At 38.7% G+C, this 25,078-nt stretch overlaps 1 protein-coding gene across 6 annotated transcripts in view; it reads left to right on the plus strand.

Annotated features, from left to right (window-relative positions):
• Nucleotides 1-18,987, plus strand: part of LOC23687794 (probable G-protein coupled receptor Mth-like 1) — a 427,687-nt gene extending 408,700 nt beyond the window's left edge. For 4 of the 6 annotated variants that reach the window (XM_011495351.2, XM_021848075.1, XM_021848074.1 and 1 more), the window contains exons 7-8: nt 6,874-7,075; nt 17,053-18,987. In XM_011495351.2, coding sequence (XP_011493653.2) covers nt 6,874-7,075; nt 17,053-17,253 — 403 coding nt within the window. In that variant the 3' untranslated portion in view covers nt 17,254-18,987. Of the gene's footprint in view, nt 1-6,873; nt 7,076-7,364; nt 7,844-17,052 lie in introns of those variants that run through there. The other 2 variants (XM_021848077.1, XM_021848076.1) reach the window with 2 other exon arrangements.
• The last annotated feature ends 6,091 nt before the right edge of the window (nt 18,988-25,078 follow it).

Here is a 25,078-nt window from a genome sequence, read left to right on the forward strand (position 1 = left end):
TCCATACGCCGTTCTCACATACTCCGCCGAAGATCGTTCTAAGCACACGTCGTTCAAAAACTCCTAGCGCTAGCAGTTCCTCTTCGAGCATTGTCCACGTCTCATGGCCATAGAGGACTACCGGTCTTATCAGCGTCTTGTACATGGTACACTTAGTACGGAAGTGAAGTTAACCAGACCGCAAGGTCTTGTGGAGTCCGTACATAGTAAGCACGACTTCCGGCAATGATACGTCTTCGAATTTCTCTGCTGCAGTTGTTATCCGGGATAGACAAATTCGTACACCATCTCGAACTCATCCCCGTCGATCATCACGCATCTGCCAATGCGAGCTCTATCGCGCTCGGTTCCTCCAGCCAGCAGATATTTCGTCTTCGACGTATTTACCTTCAATCCAACCCGATCTGCTTCACTTGTCAGTCTGGTATACTGTTCAGAAACCACCTGGAACGTTCTTCCGACATGGACATTGTCAGCAAAGCAGATGAACTGGCTGGATTTATTGAAGATCGTGTCCCGCATGTTGAAGCCCGCCCGTTTCATAACACCTTCCAGCGCAATATTGAACAGGAGGCAGGAAAGACCATCACCTTGTCGAAGTCCTTTGCGTGTTTCAAACGGGTCCGATAATGCACCCGATATCTTGAACACAGCACTGTACAATATCCATCGTTGCTTTGATCAGTCTAGTCATTTTCCCGGGAAAACCATTCTCGTCTATAATCTTCCATAGCTCTTCGCGGTCGATGGTATCATAGGCCGCTTTGAAATCGATGAATAGATGGTGCATAGGGTATCAAGTTCGCGACACTTTTGGAGGATCTGCCGCAACATAAAGATTTGGTCTGTCGTCGATCGCCCGCCAACAAAACCGGCTTGATAACTTCCCACAAATCTGCTTGCCAGTGGCGATAGACGGCGGAAGATGATCTGGAAAAGCACCTTATAGGCTAGGTTAAGAATGGTGATCGCTCGATAGTCCTCACATTCTAACTTGTCATCCTTTTTGTATATTGGGTATATTATTCCCTCCTTCCACTCCTCCGGTAGCTGTTCTGTATCCCAGATCCTGGCTATCAATCGGTGCAGACAAGTGGCCAACCAGTCCGGGCCCATTTTAATAAGTTTCGCTCCAATACCATCCTTCCCAGCTGCTTTGTTGTTCTTGAGCTGTTTGATAGCATCCTTAACTTCACCTATTGTGGGAGTTGGCACATCTCCTTCATCCGCCGTACTGATGAAGCCATTCCTCCTGCTATCTTGATCTTCCTTCTCTGCGCCGTTTAGGTGTTCATTGTAGTGCTGCTTCCACCTTTCAATCACCTCACGTTCGTCCGTCAAGATAGCTCCATCCTAATCCCGGCACATTTAGGCTCGCGGCACAAAGCCTTTGCGGGATGCATTGAGTTTCTTGTAGAACTTACGCGTGTCTTGAGAACGCTACAGCTGCTCCATCACTTCGCACTCCAACTTTTTCAGGCGGCGTTTTTTTTATCCCGGAATAGATGGGTTTGCTGTCTTTGCTTCTGTTTGTATCGTTCCACGTTTTGACGGGTGCCTTGCTGCAGCATCATCGCCCGCGCTGCATTCTTCTCGTCCAAAACCGTCCGACACTCCTCGTCGAACCAACCGTTCCGTCGATTTCCTTCCACGAACCCAACGGCACCTTCCGCTGTGTTGTTAATGGCTGCTTTGAGTCTACTCCAGCAGTCCTCAAGAGGGGCTCCGGTGAGCTCTCCCTCTTCCGGCAACGCAGCTTCAAGGCTTTGCGCGTAATCAGTTGCGACTTCGGGTAGCTTGAGTCGTTCCAGGTTGTACCGTGGCGGGCGTCGGTACCGAATGTTGTTCACAACGGAGAGTCGTTGGCGCACTTTAACCGTCACTAGGTAGTGGTCCGAATCGATGTTTGCGCCGCGATAGGTTCTGACGTCAATAATGTCCGAGAAGTGTCTTCCATCAATCAAAACGTGGTCGATTTGCGATTCAGTCTGTTGGGGTGATCTCCAGGTGTGCCGATACGGGAGGCTGTGCTGGAAGTAGGTACTACGTATGGCCATGTTTTTGGAGGCGGCGAATTCAATCAGTCTAAGGCTGTTTTCGTTCGTAAGCTGGTGAGCGCTGAACTTCCCTATAATCGGTCTAAATTCCTCCTCCTGGCCAACCTGAGCGTTGAGATCTCCGATAACGATTTTGACATCATGGCTTGGGCAGCCGTCGTATTCACGTTCCAGTTGCGCGTAGAAAGCGTCCTTATCGTCATCGTCACTTGCTAGGTGAGGGCTGTGCACGTTGATTATGCTGATATTGAAGAAACGGCCTTTGATCTTCAACTTGCACATTCTGTTGTCGATTGGCCACCACCCAATCACGTGCCTCTGCATTTCGCCCATCACGATAAAAGCTGTGCCCAGCTCATGTCTGTTGCCGCAGCTCCGGTAGATGGTATAACCATCTCTATACGTATGTACCGTCGACCCTTTCCAGCAAACCTCCTGCAGCGCTACGATGTCGAACTTGCGGACCCTCAATAATTCGGAAAGAATGCGGGTACTTCCCAAGAAATTGAGTGACTTACAGTTCCATGATTCAAGTTTCCAATCGTTAGTCCGTTTTTGATGCCTGGGTCTATGCCGATTGTTCCGGTACGAATTTACATTGTATGCTTCCTGTACTGATGGTTTTTACGGCTGGCTTGTAAGGCCTGCACCAACCCCCTGTCTCGCCGGAAGATCATCGTGCACAGCTCTGTTTAGAGTCCCACGACCAAGGTCCCACCAGGGTTGGTTACCCGATCTTCCCTACGGTTACTCGTACCCCAGGCGGCACCACGGGGAAGTAGGGATAGGAGTTACTGGACAAGAGGCTAAGGAACACAAATAGGGTCTATTTTATACCTGCAGGTACGCGAAGTACCAATGGTCCGCATTGGGCTTTTGCATGATATTCCATTCAAGGGTTGAGATTTGTTTTGTGCAGGTCTTATCACAAGGGAATCTTGTCCTGGATTTTGCTTTTCCCTGTTAAATGTAGTTGGAATGAGGCGGAAACGTAACTGAACACGGTCGGTCAGTCATTAAAAGCATGTAAAAGAGATGTTGTGATCCAGAAGGTAGTGCTTCGTGAAGCCCAAGCAGGACAGTTCGGTTTTGCGTCGTCCGATAGATTTTGCTGACGATTTCGCGCGTGTTTTCGTCGCCGGAGAATTTTTTTTTCCTGTTTTGGAGCGTCTTGCTGGGTAGGTATTTGGGAAGGCCCAAGCAAGACGGTTTGTTTTCGGGACGCCAAGAAGTTTTGCTGTCAGTGTCAGTTTTGTGTTCAGTCGGGAATGGATTACCAACTTGTGAGTTCGTTTCATGTTTATGATAACACATTTTTTCTCGAAAGCGTAACTTTTATGTAATATTAAAACAAACTTTGTATGGTTCGTCACTATATGTGTCGGCATTATGCTTTTTTCTTATATAATTTCAATATACATATATTTTTCTCTTTTTGACATTATTAAAAATTATCTTTTGAATTGTTCGACATTGTGAATGTTGACGTATTTTCTAAAACTTCTACCATATCGAGACAAAATGCACAGTAATACTCATATGTAATTTCCAAACAAACTATGTATGGTTCGTCACTACAAGTGTCGGCATTATTCCTGTTTCATATAATTTAAAATATATACATGTAATTTTCAGTTTTCGTCATTAATAAAAACGTCTTTTGAATTGTTCGACATTATAGATGTTGACGTATTTTTTCCAAAAACTTCTCGAGACAAAAATACAGAACTAGCTTTAAATATAAGTCGTATATTTCTCCCTTGTCCATGAATCGCATCACCGACCAGAGGTGACTCTCAGATCTTTTCCTCCCTCACTAATAAACACCCTTCCCGTGGTGATTGTGGAGATGCAGAGGTATTCTCGGTCTCTAGAAGCAACAATCATTACACCCTAACATTCCTTCCCCATCCCAACTGACTGTAGGGACTTGGCCGGCGCCGTTATTGATCAATAATATTAGATCTGCTAAAATTGCACTTCGAGAGTAAGCGGAAACTCCCATCCCTTATTCATTTGGATCGTAGTGCAATTCTTACCAATTTCGATCAATCACGGAGTAGCAACCATTGACATGTACAGTCAGTCTATGCTATGCTATGCTATGCAGGTACGCGAAGTACCAATGGTACGCATTGTTCTGTCATTTACCAACATGGTTGCCTTAATATGAGGAACTTCGACAAATTTTCACTTTTGAAATTTTGCTCCCCTGGACAGTGCACAGTATTTCGATCGGCCGAAATCGTGAGTTTAATTCTGTAGCACCTTTAAACGTGATTTTTTCGGAATAGTGTCTTCGGACGAAAATTTTCTAAAAATATAGCGCATAGCTTTGCACTTACTATAGTGTCTATGTACGAAAAATAGCTAAAATTGCAAGCGAAAAATAGTTGTATGGCGAGTCATTTTGTAATGACTAATTGAGAACTTTCTTCATAGAAGTATTTGGAACCTATTGAGTGTGTGCATAAAGATGAAGAATGTGTCAAGGAGAAAAAAAAGAAGAATTTTGGAGTCACATAGCCCTCTACCCATCACATAACTAAGTACTTCAGGGTAATAAGAGTCATTGATGAAACTTCCTCTAAGTAAAGGGATACTCGTGGATACTAATGACACTATCGACATTTACAACTACTAATGATGTATTTTTAATCCTACTAGGTTTCATCTGCCACCAGCTGCCACCCGAATAAATACACGGACCTCAAAAATGACTGATTTTTGCACTTAAACGGTTATAACTGCTTTTCCTTGGTCGTTAGAAACCTAATGTCTTCTAGAGAATAATTCATTTTGACTGTTTACACAATTTTGTAGAACATTGTTGCTACCGGAAACTTTGCATTTTCAAAATATACGAGAAAAACTAGTTTTAGGGGGTGGTTCATAAAATACTCCCGTATTTTGGAAATGCGGCTGAATTCACACTAGGTGTCTTAGGCAAAGTTGTTTGTATTTGAATTGTCTACAACTTTGCCGAAGACATCATATTTAAAGATCGTCATTTTAAAAAAAATATTTTCGCAGCGCCGCCCGTGGCAAAGTTGCGAACTAACATTTATCGTCAATATATGCACTATATTTTTAGAAAATTTTCGTTCGAAGACACCATTCCGAAAAAATCATGTTTAAAGGTGCTACAGAATTAAGTTCACGATTTCGGCCAATCGAAATACTGTGCAGTGTTTGAAGAAAAAGTGATATATTTGATATTACTAGCACAATCGACCAATGAGCATCATATCATTTTTAGTGACAGTTTAGCATCTTGCACTTATTGAAAAAGTTGTTGGGTACATTTCAAACTACACTTTTGTGTATTTTGTGTCAAAGTAAAAAAAGTTGTTTTTTTCTTGTACGTTTTCATACAAAAAAAAAAAAATGCGTCCAAATTCAAAATTCGTTTTTTTTTAATGGAAAGGTAATTTCAAATTAAACATGTGGTTTCTGCGTCTTAACTGAAGATAAGGAATAAATCTAAATTATTCAAAGAAATAGAGAAATTTGATGATTTGTTTCTTTTAGGAAGATGGTTTTCTTCAAAAGTTTTGATGAACATTTACAGTAAAACAGTCATAAATTCAAATCCCATACAAAACTTCAAATGCAAAAATAATAATATTTTTATTATAGCTTTGTGCACTAGAAAGCTTGAAAAATGAACACGAGTTAGCACATTTGCTATTTTTTTTTATTGTTTAACCCCTTTTCCGGCAGCTTCATTTTTTTACCACAATAAAAATATTCAAAGCTTGATAACTTTTTGTTCCTCGATATTTTTGCACAATTGTTTCACAAGTTCTCGAAAAACTATTCTAGTTTTAGAATCTATGTCGATATCTGTTATTGGTGATTTGGTTTTAAATATATTCCTGTGTTCTTTGGGGGACCGAAATCATCCATATAAAATGTCTGGCGGCCATTTTGTTTTACGTCAATCTAAAAATGAAATATTGGCTACTAATTTATCATGAAAATTAAATAGGAGCTACTCTAAAAAAATCGATTAAGTATTCTAGGAGATATCTGAAAATTACGATATGATGTTTTTTTAAGTTTCTAAGATCTTCAATTGGCTACTCGATTGGCTGTACCAAATTGCTTCATTTTTTCACAACATACTCACATTAATGTATTATTCCCAAGAGTAAATGTCCGAATACGATAAAAATTATGTTGCCTGAGATATTTACGTGGGTTATAGCTACGCATCGGCCCCCCAAGGAATTTCGGAATAGCTCAGGCTCCAGTCGAACAATGAACAACATTGACACAGATTCTAGAACTAGAAGAGTTTTTTGAGAACTTGTGAAATAATGGTGCAAAAATATCAATAAACAAAAAAGTTATCGACCTTTGAATATTTTTATTGCGGTAAAATATGAAGCTGCCGGTAGAGAGGTTAAGTTCTTTTGAAATCATATGTAAGGGCACAAGTCGTCCATTTTGACAACCATCTTTGAAATGGTTCATCTTAACCAGTTCATAATTTTTGTGCACTGCTGAAACCTAACCTTAAAAATCCTAACCTCACACTTGTCCATCCTGCAATCCCCTTCCTCTCCCCGCCCTCCAACCCCAGCACTCATCCCGCATGTTGGCATGTGCTTAGCTACTAATCACCGTTCTGTTTTCTGTTGCCTTCTTCTTTTCTCCTTTCTGTTTTTATGCCGATTTTGTGTTCCTCCCGATAACCCGTGTAACAACCCGCCTCTTGCTGCTGCGGGGGTCGGTGGACGTCACCTCCAACCAACCAACGCGCGCTCTCAACAAACGGCCAACAACTTCTTCTTCTTCTTCTTAAAACTAGCCGCGGTCTGGTTTCTTCTCCCTCTTACAGCGCTGCCCTCGGTCGTGTCTGCATGAAGCTGGTGGTCGTCATGGGCGTCACCTGGGTTGCCGACGTGGCTTCCTGGGTATTTGGAGGACCGGACTACATCTGGCTGGTAACGGATCTCATCAACGCGTTGCAGGGGGTGTTCATCTTCATCGTCGTCGGCTGTCAACCGCAGGTGAGTTACATAGATTAGTTCAATACTTATTGAGTTCTGAATGTGGTATTGATTAAATCTATGGGAAAAAAATGGCTAAGCAGTCTTGGAAGGAGTTGAAAACAAGATACAAGTTCACAAAAAGTTGTTACGTAGTTGTAATTTTCATGTAAACGATTTTCTATTCGGGAATGATTTAAAAACCTTGTTTTCAACTCCCTCCAAGACTGCTGAGACATATTTTTCCAAAGAATAAGTTAGTTCAATATCTGTATCCGTAAAATGATTAATTTTTCTGGTTGTTTTGTAGTCCGAAACAAGAAAAATTCAGTTTTTTCGTTTTGAGGGACACCAAATGGCGAAACTAAGCCTCCAGAAGCTGTATTTTGCTATCAAGTAAATGTATCTCTTTCAACGTTATCATGGCACTTAATTCGATACAACCTTCTAATGTACCACATTCGAAATTTGAGCGCACCATTCAGATAAGTTTGGATAACTCTCATTTGGGTCATATTCAATAACCGGGTTGGCACCACAATTCCCCGAATAGTGATGACAATTTTCCGACAAACTAATGCTGGAGCTGGAACCGCAACGCTTTAGTCGAGAGAGGGAGGTGACATAAACTTTGGCAAATCCCCAAACGATTCCCTTTGGGCACATAATAATTAACTGCTGCGGGCTCCCGGTTTTGCCGTTTGTTCAGCATTTTATGTTCCTTCTAACGACGTTTCTGTTATCGCAGAAAAATAAACTATACCATAATGCCAGAACACAAAGTTGTACCTTTGATATCATTTGTGATTTGTCTAGTTCGGGATTGCATTTTGGACTAGATTTGACCAATTGATTTGAAAAGTGTTCTGATACAAATAACCAGTTTTCAACACAAATGTAAGTTCAAACAAAATGTGTTATAGTTTCGGCTCGTTAGCAATTAAAATAACAAAAATTACAACAAGATTTTCAATGTAACAATATTGAAACAAAAAAATTAATAATTGACACAAAAATGAGGGAAGTCTACGTGAGTTATTGAGAATTGGATTCAAAAATTGTAGTTTACTGGTCGAGTGTTTTACTGAAGCAAAAACATGTTATTTAAAATAAAACTAAATTAACTTGTAAACAAAGTTGTTTATAATCAGTATTTTTAGTGAGAACGGTCCACTCTCACCGAAGGTAGACTTGATCGACTTTTTTTTACATCTATTTACCACTCCCAACGTAACTCTTATCAACCAACTCCAACCGGACTACATATATTAACTAGTGTGCAAATTTATTTTCATTCTCGCTGCTCTTCTTGCACAATTTTGTTTTTCTGAAAGGGTGTTGCAGACCAAAACAAGAGCCCTTATTAGACCAAACCGTCCGCAACCGCAAAATCTCATTTAGTCAGGTCCCAATGCGGGGATCGTATTTTTGTGCTGTTTTTCTCCGTCGCGTCGCTGCTCTTAGGAAAGCGTTCTGGTTTAAGGAGGGTTGCAATTTTGTGGACGGTAGCTGTGTAGGACAATTAAATGGATTTAGAGGGCTGGCCCAGGACAAGATTGGAGTACCTTTGAACAAGTGACACAAGTCGTGGGAATGGTGTTGCCGTAATTGGACGATTTTGCTGAGCTATTTGGGCCTGAGGTTTGGTACGTCTATTTGGTCACCAAGTCGAGAAAAAAATGGCTTACTAAAGAGGTCGGTTCTCTTCTATTTAGATGAGGGTAAGCAATCATGTAATTTTGTTATGTTCCCATATCAATTCTGATTCAAGTTAAAGTGATTTACAAATTTGTAAGAACAACATACACTTGATCCGTTTTTCTTCAACGTGTCAACATTTTCCATTATCTATGATATATTACTTACAGCTGTAACTTGGATGTGTTGTTCTAATTTACTTAAAATCGAGTGTTTTTCTTTTCTGTTGTGATCTACGTAGTCGATTAAAAGCATCAAAATTTAATGTAAGTAGAAGATATTTTTTCAAAGAATTAAGAATTATCTATTTTTAGCTATAGCAGATGGAATCCAATATCTTAGAAGCTCTGATGCTATTTGAATGATTAAATGCAATAAGCATTAGTCTTTGCATTCGGTTAAAAGCATTATTGAAGGTCATTCTAAAATGAAGTTAGAAGTTTGGGAAACTAATACACGTATTTTCGATTTTTTAATGTCCACTTTCTTTTCTTCGATTTTGATTGATTTATCATAATCTGTGCTCCAAAGATCAACAAGATTTGTTTGATGATATAAAAAAAAAGTTACCACATATTAATAAAAGTTACAAATGGTTGGAGAGAAATTAAATTTTGATCAGATTTTCTCCAAATATTTAGAGCTATGATGGATACATTTGTATGTATATGGATCGCTTCGTCTGAACCAAATGCGCGTATTTTGCAATTGACGCCATCATAAGGTTTTTGGAAATATGGTATCGACTTAATTTGAGACTTATATAGCCGCTGCTTACTCAAAGCCAGCTCTTTCTTGTATTCCTCACATGTACCTCCAAATCAAGGGAAATTCTGTCGAATCTGGTGTATTTTGCTGCTCTTTTCCTTATAACCTTTTGCAGTTAAACAGGGCTGGTAGTAGGTATCTTTTTAGATACTTGCTCTCTATTTAAATGTTTAAATGTGTCTATTTCTAATGGAAGGTCTATACAGTCTCTCTTTTATTCCTTATTCTGTTTGTAGTACATCTCTATTCAAAATTCTACAGGATCCAGAGAAACTTTTAGAGACTATAGCGCGATTATTCATCAGGCTTTTTTTTTAACAATTTCATCTCAGATTCATGAATTATCCTCATGATTTATCTAGAGATTTCATGAAGAATACTTAGATGCCCTTTTACAGGCATATTCAACGTGGCCAGCGAAGCTGAGCTTGCCATCGATCATTACCCCAAGATGCCTAAGGGATCGCTTGGACTCTATGGTGCAAGATATGCGCCCGTTGCTCGGACTTGCGGTTGTTGACCACCACCACCTCAGTCTTGTGTCCATAGAGGTATATCTGAAAAATCTTTTTGTTTGATTTCTGTATAATTTTCTAAATGGAAATATTGGAGGACGTCCTAGAGAAATCATGGAAGACTTAGGACTTTTTGACAATGATTTGATAGACTTTTTGGGCGAGCTCCTGATGATCTGCAAGCTCATCTATGAGGTTATCCTTGAGACAGTCCATCCAGAAGCATCCAAAACAAATTTTATTGGAACTCTTGGAGGAGTTCCATATTAAAATACAAATAAACATTAAATTCACTCCTGAAGAAAACTTCGGAGTAATATCTGAATATGTGGGCAAATACCTCAATTAATTTGCGATAAAATCCTAGAGAGTAACATAAAAAAAAACCATTTTAGTAATGCATGCAGTAATACTTGTGGTAAGGGGCTCAGATAGCCGTAGCGGTAAACGCGCAGCTATTCAGCAAGACCAAGCTGAGGTAGTGAGGTCGTGGGAATCCCACCGGTCGAGGATCTTTTCGGGTTGGAAATTTTCTCGACTTCCCAGGGCATAAAGTATCATCGTACCTGCCACACGATATACGCATGCAAAAATGGTCATTGGCATAGAAAGCTCTCAGTTAATAACTGTGGAAGTGTTCATAAGAACACTAAGCTAAGAAGCAGGCTCTGTCCCAGTGGGGACGTAACGCCAGAAAGAAGAAGAATACTTGTGGTAATGTCACAAGAAGTTCCCAAAATAAAAGTCATAGTTCTTAGCGAAATGTGTGGACCAATCCTATGAAAAATCATACTCTTATCTTCTGGCTCCTATTAGGCTTCGTATTATTGTATTGGTTCCTGTTCAGTTTTTTTCAGTCTTCTGTTTCTCAGTTTCTATTTCCAAGGCAGCCAGTCGTTATCAGCTCTTCAGATCTCATTTTTTCGGCTTAAAATTTCGCGATTCACTGGATTAAATCAAAATTTCGCGGCTTTGTTGCGGTTCCATACTTCTACCATATTCTACTCCAAAATGCTAGTTTTCAGAGCAAATATCCTTCAAAGGATTGAATTTAGCGAGGTTTTTACGAAAGCAAGTTTTTTTTTTCTACATAATAAAATAGTAAGTTCAATACCTAATTGTCAATAAAAAATTTAAAACTGATCTGGGATATCACAACAAACAAACATTGGAAAAAATGGTGTGAGCTCGAATCCATATTAAAAATCATTTACATAAACAAAAGATCATTTTATCTCAAATTCTGGCTCCGCTGAATGAGTTATCAGTACACTCGATTTTAAACAGTGATTTTTCAATTAAATCTGATCATCTTCTTGAACCTTTTGAACATCCTTTTGAAATTGATGAGTTTTTTCAGTCTACCTGAATGTCGACCAGCTCCCACACTGCGAAAAATCTTAACGTAGAATCCAACTGAAATCATAAGTAGATTTTTTCTATCTAGTTAAATCTATAAAAGCAATGTATTTCGTTAGTGAAAATATTTCACTACAAAATTCAATAAAATTTAAGTGAATTTCAGATGCAGTTTTTGCTTATTTTTGACTAACAGTTGCAAATTTATAAATAAACACTAACTTCTCTAAAAAAAATGATTCTACTCTGCTTCAAAGAGAACCATGACGTTTGTACAAATGAAATACATAAGCGAAAAAATTCGCTTCTACATACATTGCATTAGTAGCGCAACCAGGATTTCGCTCTAGGGAGTGTTTTGTGAACATGAAGATTATGTTCGTTTATTTCTATCAATGTTTTTGGGCGGTTTTCATTCGTATTCGTTATTTTTGAATTCAAAAATATGTCAAAGAATTATTCTGTTGTCAGAAATCGCATTATAAAAACAAATTCCTGTTTAATAACCTGGATTTATAACTAATAAAGCTGAGTATCATTCTCAGTTCCAGTAGGGACGTAACGTCAGGAAAATTAAGAACAATAAGAAGAAGAGTATACATAACTTTTTTTATTGATAGCCTCTAAATTCGACATGCTGAGTGCTATCAAGGTGAAAAATTCATTCTTATACTCAAAATCAAGATGGCGTCAAAATCCAAGATGGCCGCCGGATTTTTTCACTCAAAATAATACTCGTGTTCTTCATCTGTCTCAAATAATACACCAATGATTGAAAACTTGTTTCTTTGTTGTACAAAAAATGGTGTTTGCATTGATTGCACTCGCCATATACGTCAAAATGATAAAACATGATTTAGAAAATCGTTCATTTGATAGGGTACCATTGCTCACCTAGTTTCTGTAGCCTATCTTACACAATTTTTCCTCAGTTTTCTGATGGTGATCTCAGAATTCAAGACTAGCGGTGCGCTAATGGTGAAAAAACGATTTTTCTAACAAAATTCAAAATGACCGCCAAATTTTTTTCAAATTTAAATGAAAGCTATATTCTTTCTCTATATGATGTCACTAAGTTTGCTATGTGTTCCAAGCGAAATATGAGACATTTATCAATCAGATTTATCAAAAAATGGTCTTTTTCGCAAACTGTTCAGCTAGCTGGCATACGAGGGGTCCACCAATTTGAGAAAACAGAAAGGACCACCCTTAAGTTTTATCGAAAACTAGCTAACAGTGACATGAAATTGGAATTCTAACGATGGGTGCCGATGGCGGCCTGGTTGCAGCGAGAATTTCTAGAAAACTGATTACGCCTTCACTATTGTATGGTTGTTTACAGTTAAGAACCAGCGACACGTTAGGGTAGCAGTAAAGAGCCGCGAGTACCTCCCTTTGTTTGAGGACTAACAATACAATCGATGACGGCGAAATCTTTCTTGCCGGTAAATGTCGTTTCCTGCAACAACAGTTATATTGGATCAAACAAACGGTTGTAAATTATTCGTTTACAATACAGTAGGTCAATTTGAGTTGATGTGAATAGCGTGGAGCGCATTTTAATATCGGAGGAAAATTTTTCAAAAATGATTACGCTAATGCACGTTGTTGCTTTTGATTTTGATGCTGTCCTCGAAAACATGGCTGCCAAGCACCGGGCTGTATAACGCTTGACACATGCCTTGCTTTGCGCGCCACGACACACATGCAAACACAGTTTGATACAGCTCCGCTTTCTCAGCATACATAGCCAAACAACTAATTTGCCCCGCCCACTTGCATACAAGCAGAGGAAAGATAGAGCGAAAAAGCACCCACTTGAACGGCAAAGCACAATCGGCCCAGTATGTCATGAGTTTCTAGGGAAGAATGTACGAAAAAGAGAGAGAGAGAGAGAGCAAGAGATACGAAAGATACGACGTATGTCACGCAGAAGAGAGTTATCCCAAAGACAAATTTATCCGCTCGTTTTTCCGTTCCTCGGTTCAGTTCCTCTTCCTTTACGAGCCGCTGAGCCACTGAACCGTTCAAAAGACCCGGTTCACTAAAATGGATGATTCGGATCGGATTCGTTAATTAAAATGAGTCGTTTTGCCCATCTCTAATTTCCAGATTGTAAACGAAAAATTGTGATTTTTCAGCTTAGCAACGAAGCCATGATCTTCCTTAATCTTTCCTAGGATTTTTATTTGTAATCATTAAAAATTAAAGAATTGCTTTTCCGGAAATGTACGTACTTTAGGCGTGCATTTTCTTGGGTTGGTCTATGGAGACTTATCTTGGATTTATTTGTTTTTTAAGTTGATAATAAAACATTGTTGGAAATTTCGCCGCATAGGTGGCGCGGCGTTGCGACCTTTTTTTGATTTTGCGTCCTTGAGCTTTCCCGACTTCGGTTATATTTTAGAACGCGTATAAAAACAAAAACTTTTCGAAGACACCAAAGTTCTAGGAATTCAAATAACAAAGTTATGATAAAAAATTAAAAATAAAAATAAATCTTACGTTCATTCTATATTGTTTATGACGCATCGTAAAATGTTTCATTTGAAAAACGCCACTCATATTCAATATGTTGTGGGCTTCGTGGCCGTGCGGTTAGTGTCGTCAGGCAATGAGCGCATCGTGTCATGGAGTGTGGGTTCGATTCCCGCTGCAGCCATTGAAACTTTTCGTCAGGAATGTTTCTCGATTGTACCACTGGAGCATGCTTGCCCGTTGTCTAGTGTTAAGTTACAGTCTGTGCAGCTAAATGGCTGAAGACGGTGTCCGTGTCTTTTTAATATCTATTATTGGCTGTATGGAAAAAATCTTGTTTTTAATTGGAAAATTTTGATTTTTGAACAAGTTATCGAAAACTATCATTATTATAGTAAAGTGATATTGAGTCTTTACTAAAAAAAAGTTGCAAATTTTTGTAAAAGCTTGTCAATGTTCCTAAATATGTTACATTTCATCCACCAAAAGTCAAAGTTTGCTGGATACATATTTGGATATTTGAATTCAATACTTTTTCATATAAATTGAAAAGATTTACCGTTGTTTTCTTGCGTTATTCATTCCATTGCAAAAATTGCAATATAGTCTGCGGATTGTGATTTAAATCAGAGAGAACTGTCTTATTACAGTACATCCAATTGGGCTGCTGCTGAAAGAGACGCAAGAGATTCAAACACCTGGCGAATAAACAAATATATGATCGGCTTCTCTTGACTGAAATATAGAAAATATACATCCACTGACATTTGGTAGATAAAATACAGCATATTTTGGAACATTGATAAGTTTTGCAAAAACTTTTTGAGTAAAGTGATGTTAAAAATAATGACCCATGGTGTTTAGAATGGAACGTGGAACGTAAAGTTAGGTCATTTTCAACCTTTCTTGGCTCCCTCTATGATATAGTTTTGTAAGGGGACTCCAAAAATGTTGTGTAGATAGCCACTCCTTTGTTTCTCTCCCTGAAACAGTGACGTAATTTATGGATCGATGTGGATTAGAGGCTGATCAGATATCATAATATTTGTATGATTTGTTATCAGCATTGATTTGTTTCAACATTTATCTCTCAAGTATCCTAAGCAAAATAGTGAGCCGTCATTTCAATCGACTATGAAGATGCTGGAGCCTTCGTTAGCCGAGTGGTTAGTGTCCGCGGCTGCAAAGCAAAGCCATGCTGAAGGTGTCTGGGTTCAATTCCCGGTCGGTTCAGGATCTTTTCGTAATGGAAATTTCCTTGACTTCCCTGGGTATAGAGTATAATCGTACCTGCCACAGGATATACGAATGCGAAAATGGCAACTTTTGCATAGAAAGCTCTCAGTTAATAACTGTGGAAGTGCTCATAAGAACACTAAGCTGAGAAGCAGGCTCTGCCTCAGTGGGGACGTAACGCTAAGACGATGGACACTTAACTAAGAACAGAATTTGCACATGCTAACTATGTAAAAATTATGTAATTTACACCTTTTTAACCATAACTTTATTTTTTGAACTTCTAGAACTTTGGTATCTTCGACAGCTTTTCGTATTTTTACACGTTCTAAAACTTTGCCGAAGACGGGACGCAAAATAAAATTGTTTACATCGAAACGCATTGTCTCTATTACACTACCCCGGATGTCGTTACCCCGAACGCTACTACTTCGAACGCCATTACCCCGAATGGGTTATTACTCCGAACGCCATTACAAAAGCAAAATATCTATATTTCAACTCTGCATCATTTTAAATTGAGATATAATTGAAAATTATACAAGAAATTCAAGAAAATACAATTGTTACTGCAATTGTCACATCTCAGTTCAAATATGAGGGTTTTAACAAATGTTTACTCTTATTTTTGCTTAAAAATCTGTATCAATCTACCTCATGGGGGCCTTCTTTAGCCGAGTAGTTAGAGTCCGCGGCTACAAAGCAAAGCCATGCTGAAGGTGTCTGGGTTCAATTCCCAGTCGGTCCAGGATCTTTTCGTAATGGAAATTTCTTTGACTTCCCTGGGCATAGAGTATCATCGTACCTGCCACACGAAATACGAATGCGAAAATGGCAACTTTGTCAAACAAAAGCTCTCAGTTAATAACTGTGGAAGTGCTCATTGGACACTAAGCTGAGAATCAGGCTCTGTCCCAGTGGGGTCGTAATGCCAAGTAGTAGAAGAAGTCCTCACGTAGGACGTTCATACTACAACATCACGTTTATATGAAGCTTCAAAGGATTCTCTGACAGTGAACGGGATTCCTAAATTATACGATCAAAGATTTCCTTGTCTGACATTAGTCAACCAGTCAACTCATAACTGATCTTTTTATAACAGAGCAGTATCGATAGAGAGACACTGAAGGCTAGAAAGCGCAGAATACACTGCGCTTCGGCAATCATGATAGGAAAAAAAATAGAAGGACACTCAGAATTGTATGAATAACATTGAATAATACACTTTTTTGGACTAGTTGACTATAATAACCATATACTGAAGAAGACTATTCCTTCGATGTCAGGATAATTTATTATTTGCACGTGATACTGTTTTCGCTCAACAAAAGAAAAACTATGCCAACGTTCAGAACAAGCATTCCTACTCGGTGCCCAATTACGGTAAACTACAAATCACTTTCCACGCAATCTCGCTCGACAACCTTTCGCGTCGTAAACATCTCGGTGACAGGGCCACCTAACCCTTAACCGACATCCATTCATTTTAATTATTCTAATTTCTTCTCACATGAGAAGAACATTTTCATTAAATAATGCATAACAAGCGCATATATGTTGCTCCCAATCCCGTGTCGTGATGCTGTTTCTGGCTGCTGTTGAAAGCATACAATCACAGACAAACAGACGTATCACTCGTATTATTTTCATCGTACTGCAAATTGTGTTCAATTATGATATTTTATAGTTGGCTAACGGCTCACTTGTGGCGCTCGCATGACGTTTGCACGCTACCGCCATTTAGTTTCCGGTTGACCAAACACAGTATTTTTAGCATAAGGGGTTAATGTTCGCGTTACTATGTTTCAAATTGATAATTATTCTATGCCGTTACGTTTGTTTGTCTGTGATCCAACGTTGCAGCATCCAAATTGAAATTTATTACAAAATCTCATCCTTGATTTTTTCTCTTTTATTGTCTTCCCTCTCGGAAACCACATCCAGGTCTGGTCCGCAATAAAGCGCCTGTGGAACTCGAAAACGGGTCGCTCGTTTACCAACACCACCCACGGCCCTCAGCACTCCAGCTCCTCGCACGGGCTTCCATCGATGGGAGAGTCCATTACGAATAACACCTGCACCAACAATACGACCACAACGACCAACTCCCAGACCAATCGGGTTCCCATGGAAACGGTGTGCTAGATCATCGCAGAATCGGACGAACCAATCGCAGCAAGCGCGAAAGGTAACACAACCGTTCGATCCAAGGATGCCTAAGATTTCCCTAAGAATGGGAATGAATGGATTTTTTTTTACTGAAAAGAAATCGAATTTTGACTGTAGGCTAGATGCTTCCACTAATAACAGCAGTTTTTTGAGAAATTTAGAACGCATTTACAGCAATACTGCCAATAAGAGTATAGTTCAGTGTAAACGAGAAAGTAATGTGGTTGGATTAAAGAATTGCAATCCGGAGAAGAAACTTGACGAATGGAAGTATCTTTGTTCATTTTCCTGTAAATATTTGTTTTTGAGAAGCATTTGCTTCGTTTACTGTAGCGCTTTCTGTATATTTCTGAAATGTGATCGCTTATGTTAATCCTCTTTTCGTTTTCTATCAGCAAAATTTAAAGCTTTAATTAGTAAGATAATCTTAGTCCTTTCGTTTTTCGTTATTATTCTCTGACGACTTTCATTGGTTTCTAGCGAAACAGCCAAATTTAAGTTAAAACACCCTTTTTTGCGAGAACAAATTCGTTGAATTCAGCCTTCTTTCCTTACTTACCTCTTTTGTGATCTATGTTCATTACTGTTATGTGTAAATAATGTAATATTTATTCAGTGTATTTGGTCTAAGAAATGTATGCCTCCACAAAATGCAGCCGATAATGGACAAATGCTAGGATAAACGACTGATCACGTAGCATATAGTACACTTAGCATTAACCAAGCCAGGGTGAATCAAAAAAGATATTCGCCTATCTTTTTATGTCGCAATTTTTTGAGGTGTAGCTATCGAGTAGGAGAGGAAAGTCAGTTCAAGCTCCCCGCGTGTTTTGGAACCATTTTAAACAGTCGTTAGTATTTCGGGATTTTTAGGTGTTTTAGAAAAATATACGATGTCCAAATTAACAGCTGCTAGCAGCGTCCCTGATTAAGTCGATAATAAACTCGTAGGAAACGATCAATAATACAAAGTCCCACCGGTGACGTCAGTCGTATGAATAAACATCTAAATTCAATATTCTCAACGGATGAAATTCTGTCGTAGTCGAACAAAGTACAATATCTAGAAGCTGTAATAAAACACCACTCTGTCTCTTTACTAGTCGGAAAAATGAAACTCTTAACAGTATATAACTCGCTACGCGAAATCATCTCCTCTTCTAGTAGCTATTTAAATTCGTTCGCTGTTTGCCTTTTGACTTCGAGTTTAGACCAATTTCAATCGCTTCCAACAATCGAACGCATCTTCAATCAACTCATACATACAATACATACAGTATTTGCAATCGCTGGAGGTAACAATTAGTGTAGGATTCGTGTATTACACAAAGTGCATATATATCATGAAGAATTTACATAACACACGCGCTATGACTAACTTTTAACGGCCAACATAGGAGAAGAATGTATGTATTCACAAATTTGCATTATACTGAACAAAAAAGGTATACATATTAGATTGTAGAACTTGTAAAACTTTAACAAACCTTCGAATTAGTGCGCTACAATACACTATATAGTAACAGTTTTAGACAGAAACACACAACCTAACTAGACGCTCTAAGCACCCTAAGCAGTAGACCAAAATCGAAGCAGACTCGAATGCATACAAAGTGAACAATAATTAGTTCGAATAATTATTAGTAATAGTGTTTAGTTTCCGGAATGGATGCGCCGCCGGTGTCCAAATAAAATCTACAATCCTGAAAAGAGCACTCGCTATTGCTTGGGACAGAGTTATGAAGAAGCATTGATTTGTTCGAGTTCGTCTCGACTCAAATTCTTAGCAAGGTAAGTAGGTAGCTCAATAATTTATGTTTAAATGAGATATTATATATTCTCAATCGTTCAATTTGAAGAAAATTTATGGAAGAATTTTCCACAAAATGATAGAGAAATTCATACGGTTTTCAAAGAAAGTACTTAAATTTTGAACTCTCACTGGATCTTGGATGATAATGCCAAATTGGTTAGGCATGTACTTTTTTGAAAGAACGTGGTAGAAGCGTCAAACATTTCAGAAAGAAAATTTTCAAAACTTTCTATTGTCGTGTCCGAAGATAACTGTTATACTAGCATATTTCGATATCCGAATGTAACTGCGATCGAATAGCGAAGCTTATCGCGATACGAATGTAGACCAGTTAGACTTTTACCTCCAAGTGAACCAGTCGTTTCGTATAATTTCCCTTATCACAGAACACTTTAATGGCAACGAAGGATAGATCAAAGACCCAGTGCGTGCAAATTTAACAAATCGGTGTGATTTGCCGAGTATTTTTTTGTGAAAATTTAGATCGTTGAGCCGTACTTAGAAAAATCAAAATCATTAATTTTATGTGCTTTAAACGGCTGCCGACTCAAGTTTGGGTAGTATACAAAAGTGATACTTGTATCGTGTAGAACGTTAAGTTCTTAAAAAAAAAATGTGACATTGCCTACTTTTCTTATCATCACGCGGTTCAATCACCGCTAACATCTCAGCCACCACCAACAATTTTGCCACCTTCGAGACCGTCGCCACGCGGATTGTCGCCACCAATATCTTCGCCATCGCCGTCACCGCCATTGCTGTCCACTACGGGGTCATTGTCAGTATTGTTTCCTCATCAGTATTGTTCAGACCATCACTGAGTTGAAGTTACCTAGCTGTTGAAGATCTGAGTGCCGTGATCGTGTATTAACGATTGTTGCAGTAAACCAAGAATTCGTCTCTTGTGTGCACAGCATCTCAAACGAGAGGTTAGTGACTGGACTTGACCATTATAAAAGAGACTCGCTCTTTATAGCATTAAATCGATATATCGTGTGCTTGAATTTTGATAGTAGTTGAGTGCGTCCTGAGCAGTGGTATTACAATTGATGAGAAATTATTAGTGATTGGTTTCTGTTTTTGTTCAAGATTATACATTGCAACGATGTCGACGTTCATCGGTTCCGTCGAGCCCTACGTAGTAGGTACATCGTTTAGCGATTATGCGGAGCGATTACAGCATGTTTTCAACTACAATCGGGTACCTGAAGGCAATCGCAAGTCGCTATTTATCACTGTGAGTGGAGCTGCAGTTTTTTCTGAGATGAAAAAACTATACCCTGGTGTTGATCTTGACACGCTGGAGTATAACGACATTATAAACAAACTTAAAGGCCGGTTCGACAAAACGGATGGACGCATGGTACAAAAGGCGCTATTCTACGAGCGGTGCCAGCGCAAGGACGAGTTAGCTGAGGATTTTATTCTTGATGTCAAGCTTCTAGCAGAAAGTTGTGGATTTGGCGCAATGAAGGATTCCATCATACGCGATCGGTTGGTACTGGGCGCATATGACAAGAAAACACGTGAACGTTTACTTGAGGAAGAAGAACCATCACTCGTAGAAACTGAACGGATCCTTATCGCGCGAGAGCAAATGGCACGTAGTTCGTTGCGAATGGAGCAAACCAGTGATCGAGTGAGTGCAATTGAACGATCTACCACACGTGATCGCAGAGATGATCACACACGACGAAACTGGGACCATCGTAATGGAAGAAGAGAAGTGTATCCACATAGTAGTCGTCGTGGTCAAGACCGTTACAACTATCGCAGCCGAAGTCGTTCAAGGTCAGCACATAGATGGAAAACGAATAATAACAACAATGTCATGTGCAGCTACTGTAAGATTAGAGGGCACATGAGGAAAAATTGCTTCAAACTCCAACGTTCTCGGGAATCAATTCGGTTTGTGGAAGATGAAAATTCTACGGAGCAATCGTCAGCGTTCGATTTCAAGCGTTTGGGACCACCCAATCCCACCAGTGATTCCGAGGAGGATCTCGATTGTATGTCCATTGAAGCTGCTGCACAGGTAAATGAGCCAGTTTTTATTAATGCAAAAATCAATGGATTAGGTTTTGATATGGAGATCGATACAGGATCTGCTGTCGCTGTGGTAGGTGAACAGATTTATAAATCTAATTTTAGTAAGCTGCCTCTCAAAAAGTGCAAACGAAGATTATCTATCGTGGGCGGTGCTAGATTAAAGGTTTTGGGTATATTAGACGTTACAGTTTCGATAAGAAACATGATTGCTAACGTAACCTTAGTAATTTTACAGGGTAGTACCAATTTTGTGCCACTTGTAGGAAGAGATTGGCTTGACGTGTTCTTCAAAGGCTGGAGAACAAAATTTTTAAATTTATCTAGTATAAACAACGTGAATGTAATGGACAAAACAATTGACATAATTGATAAAATCAAACAGAAATATAACTCTGTATTTAGCAAAGATTCGTCTGTTCCAATTGAAGGTTTTGAGGGAGAATTAACTATGCGGGAATGTGCTCCTATTTTTAGAAAAGCTTACACAGTACCATTGCGTTTAAAAGAAAAGGTCATCCAACATTTGGATTCTCTTGAGGAAAGTGGAATAATTACACCTATTCAGGCCAGCGATTGGGCTTCGCCTGTTGTTGCAATAGTCAAAAAGGACAATGATATCCGTTTAGTCATCGACTGTAAGGTATCGATAAACAAGTTTATAGTGCCCAATACTTATCCGCTTCCTCTAGCTCAAGATATTTTTGCCACTTTGGCTGGGTGTAAGGTATTTTGTTCGCTGGATTTAGCGGGTGCTTACACTCAACTGCAACTTTCAGAGAGATCGAGGAAGTATATGACTATTAATACAATAAAAGGCCTATATACATACAATCGCCTTCCACAAGGAGCTGCCTCTTCCGCAGCGATTTTCCAAAAAGTCATGGATCAGGTCCTGCATGACATAGAAGGAGTGTCATGCTACCTTGATGATGTACTTATTGCTGGAAAAAAATTCAAAGAATGCAAAAATAAACTCCTTTTGGTTCTTGACCGCCTGGACAAAGCAAAAATTAAAGTTAAATGGAACAAATGCAAATTTTTCGTGAATGAGCTTCCGTTTCTGGGACATGTGATAACAGAAAACGGACTTTCGCCTTCCCCTGACAAAATAGATACTATTGCTAATGCTAAAGCACCAAATAATCCAACAGAGCTAAAAGCTTTCCTTGGGTTGATCAACTTTTATGGAAAATTTGTACCAAACCTGTCATCCAAACTAATTTGTTTTTACAATTTGCTTAAAAAGGATGCTAAATTTATTTGGGATTCAAAATGCAACGAAAATTTTGAGATTTGTAAGAAATATTTATTGAAACCGAATGTTTTAGAGTTTTTCGATCCCAAAAAACCGCTCATAGTGGTCACAGATGCTTGTGGCTATGGCTTAGGGGGCGTTTTGGCCCATGAGATCGACGGTCAAGAAAAACCTATATCGTTCACATCTTTTACTCTTAACGATGCACAACGCAAATATCCGATTTTACACCTCGAGGCGTTGGCGGTAGTTTCTTGCGTCAAGAAATTTCATCGGTATTTGTATGGCCAACATTTTGTGATCTACACCGATCACAAACCTCTTCTTGGAGTGTTTGGAAAGGAAACTAAGGATGCTATTTCCGTTACACGTTTACAACGTTATATCATGGAACTATCCATTTATAGCTATGAAATTCGATATCTTCCATCCAAGAAAATGGGAAACGCAGATTTCTGCTCCCGATTTCCTCTAGCTAATACAGTACCTAGAAGTTTAGACCGAGAGTATGTAAACAGCCTAAATTTTACTAATGATATACCAATTGATTTCAAGGATGTTGCCAAAGAAACGAAGAAAGATGTGTTTCTCACACAAATCATTAAATATCTTCAATGTGGCTGGCCGGAAAGAGTTGAACGAGAGTTGAAAGACATCAAATCCCAAGCTTATGACCTTGAATTAACCGAAGATTGTCTCCTGTTTCGTAATCGAGTAGTTGTGCCGAAATCTCTCCAACAAAACATCATGAAGCTTTTGCATGCTAATCATGCGGGCATTGTAAAAATTAAGCAGCTTGCTCGTCGCACAGTATTTTGGTTTGGCATAAACGCAGACCTGGAAAAATACGTTAAGAACTGTGATGTTTGTAATCGTACTCTTATTGTTCCTAAGACAAAATACGAGTCGTCGTGGTCGCCCACTACCAGACCTTTTAGTCGAATCCACGCTGATTTTCTTCATCTTGGGGAAAAAGTATTTTTGTTAATCGTAGACAGTTACTCGAAATGGGTGGAATTAGAATACATGCGATATGGAACAGATTGTAAAAAGGTCATAAAAAAGTTTGTAAATGTTTTTGCTCGATTCGGCCTCCCAGACGTTCTTGTAACCGATGGTGGGCCTCCTTTCAACGCAGACTATTTTACTGAATTTATGAAAAATCAAGGAATTTTAGTTCTTAAAAGCCCTCCATATCACCCAGCCAGTAACGGACAGGCTGAAAGAACTGTTCGAACGGTCAAGGAAGTATTAAAAAAGTTTTTTTTGGAACCACAAATCAAGACCCTTGACGTGGAGGAGCAGGTGAACTATTTTCTCTTGAACTACAGAAATAGCTGTCTGACAAAGAGTGGAACATTTCCCTCTGAGCATGTGTTTTCATATAAGCCGAAGATATTACTTGATCTTGTTCACCCAAAAAGTCATTATAAGCATAACTTAGCTCCCCGTTGTCAGAATTCTCCTATAAAAGAGAACTCTAGATCGAATCGGGTTGACGAGCTAAAATATTTAAATTCGGGAGACGCATTATGGTATAAAAACTACCGTCTCAAACATGTCGAGCGATGGTTGGAGGCGACATTTGTTAAGAGACTATCGTTGAATGTTTTCCAAAAACCTCCAAGTGAACCAGTCGTTTCGTATAATTTCCCTTATCACAGAACACTTTATCTATGAGATAATTTCAGAAAAAAAAAAAATAGAACCTTCAAAAGAATTACAGGAAAGAGAGAAATGAGAATTTCGAAGGTGATTTAGAGTAAACTGTCGAAGAAATTCTGGTTCAAATTCTTGAGAAGAATCAAAGGACTGTAGGAATCGACTGGTAAAACGATTGGAAATTGAGAGTGAACATGAGAGAACCCAAGACTAATTTTGGATTAAGATTTCAGAAGAATTTTTGGTCGAAACCCTAGAAGAATTCTTAGCGAATCCCAGAACAATTTTTAACTTTGGAACAATTGTGAGATTAATTGTTTGAGACAGAATTTTCTAAATAATGCTGAGGATAAACTCAAATTCTTGGGGAGAATTCTGGGAGAGAACACCAAAAGAAATTTATACAAAAAAAAACTTAGGAATGATCTGGAAGAGAAGCTAAGAAGGATCTTTTTAGTAAACATCTTAGGAGGCAATCCCTAGAAAATATGAGATATTTATTCATTATCTGTATTCAGCCATTCCATGAAAAACCGATCTAGTGGGTCTCCGAATTCCGTGCAAATTTGCTATTTTGTTCTTTATCTGAAATAAGGATACACGTATTTTTGGATTTTTTGATTAGGGTGACCATTTCCAAAATAGGGTGACCAGAAAAATCGCGATTTTGCAGAATTGTTATTTTTAAAATAATTATAACTTTTGAACCGTTCGACCGATTTTCAATCTTTTTGGACAAAATGAAGGCTAGAGATTTTGACTTTTCAGGAAAAATATAAAATTTCACAGAAATTGTGTTTTTACATGGAAAAACTCAATAGTTTCCGTTTTTTCGTGTTTTGAAGGCCTCGGGACCAAAGGGGTTATTGCTGTTCTCATTTTTTCTTGAAAGTTCAGAAAATTTTACGTTTACTGTCAAATTTTCAGCGATGTATGTTTTTTAGTTTTTGAGATATATTTTTTGAAAATAAAAAATCAGTCATTTTTCATCGGCACACACTGTAGATCTCAGCGCATTAAAT

The sequence above is a fragment of the Aedes aegypti genome, chromosome 2 (assembly GCF_002204515.2).
Source record: "Aedes aegypti strain LVP_AGWG chromosome 2, AaegL5.0 Primary Assembly, whole genome shotgun sequence".
Taxonomy (NCBI): domain Eukaryota; kingdom Metazoa; phylum Arthropoda; class Insecta; order Diptera; family Culicidae; genus Aedes; species Aedes aegypti.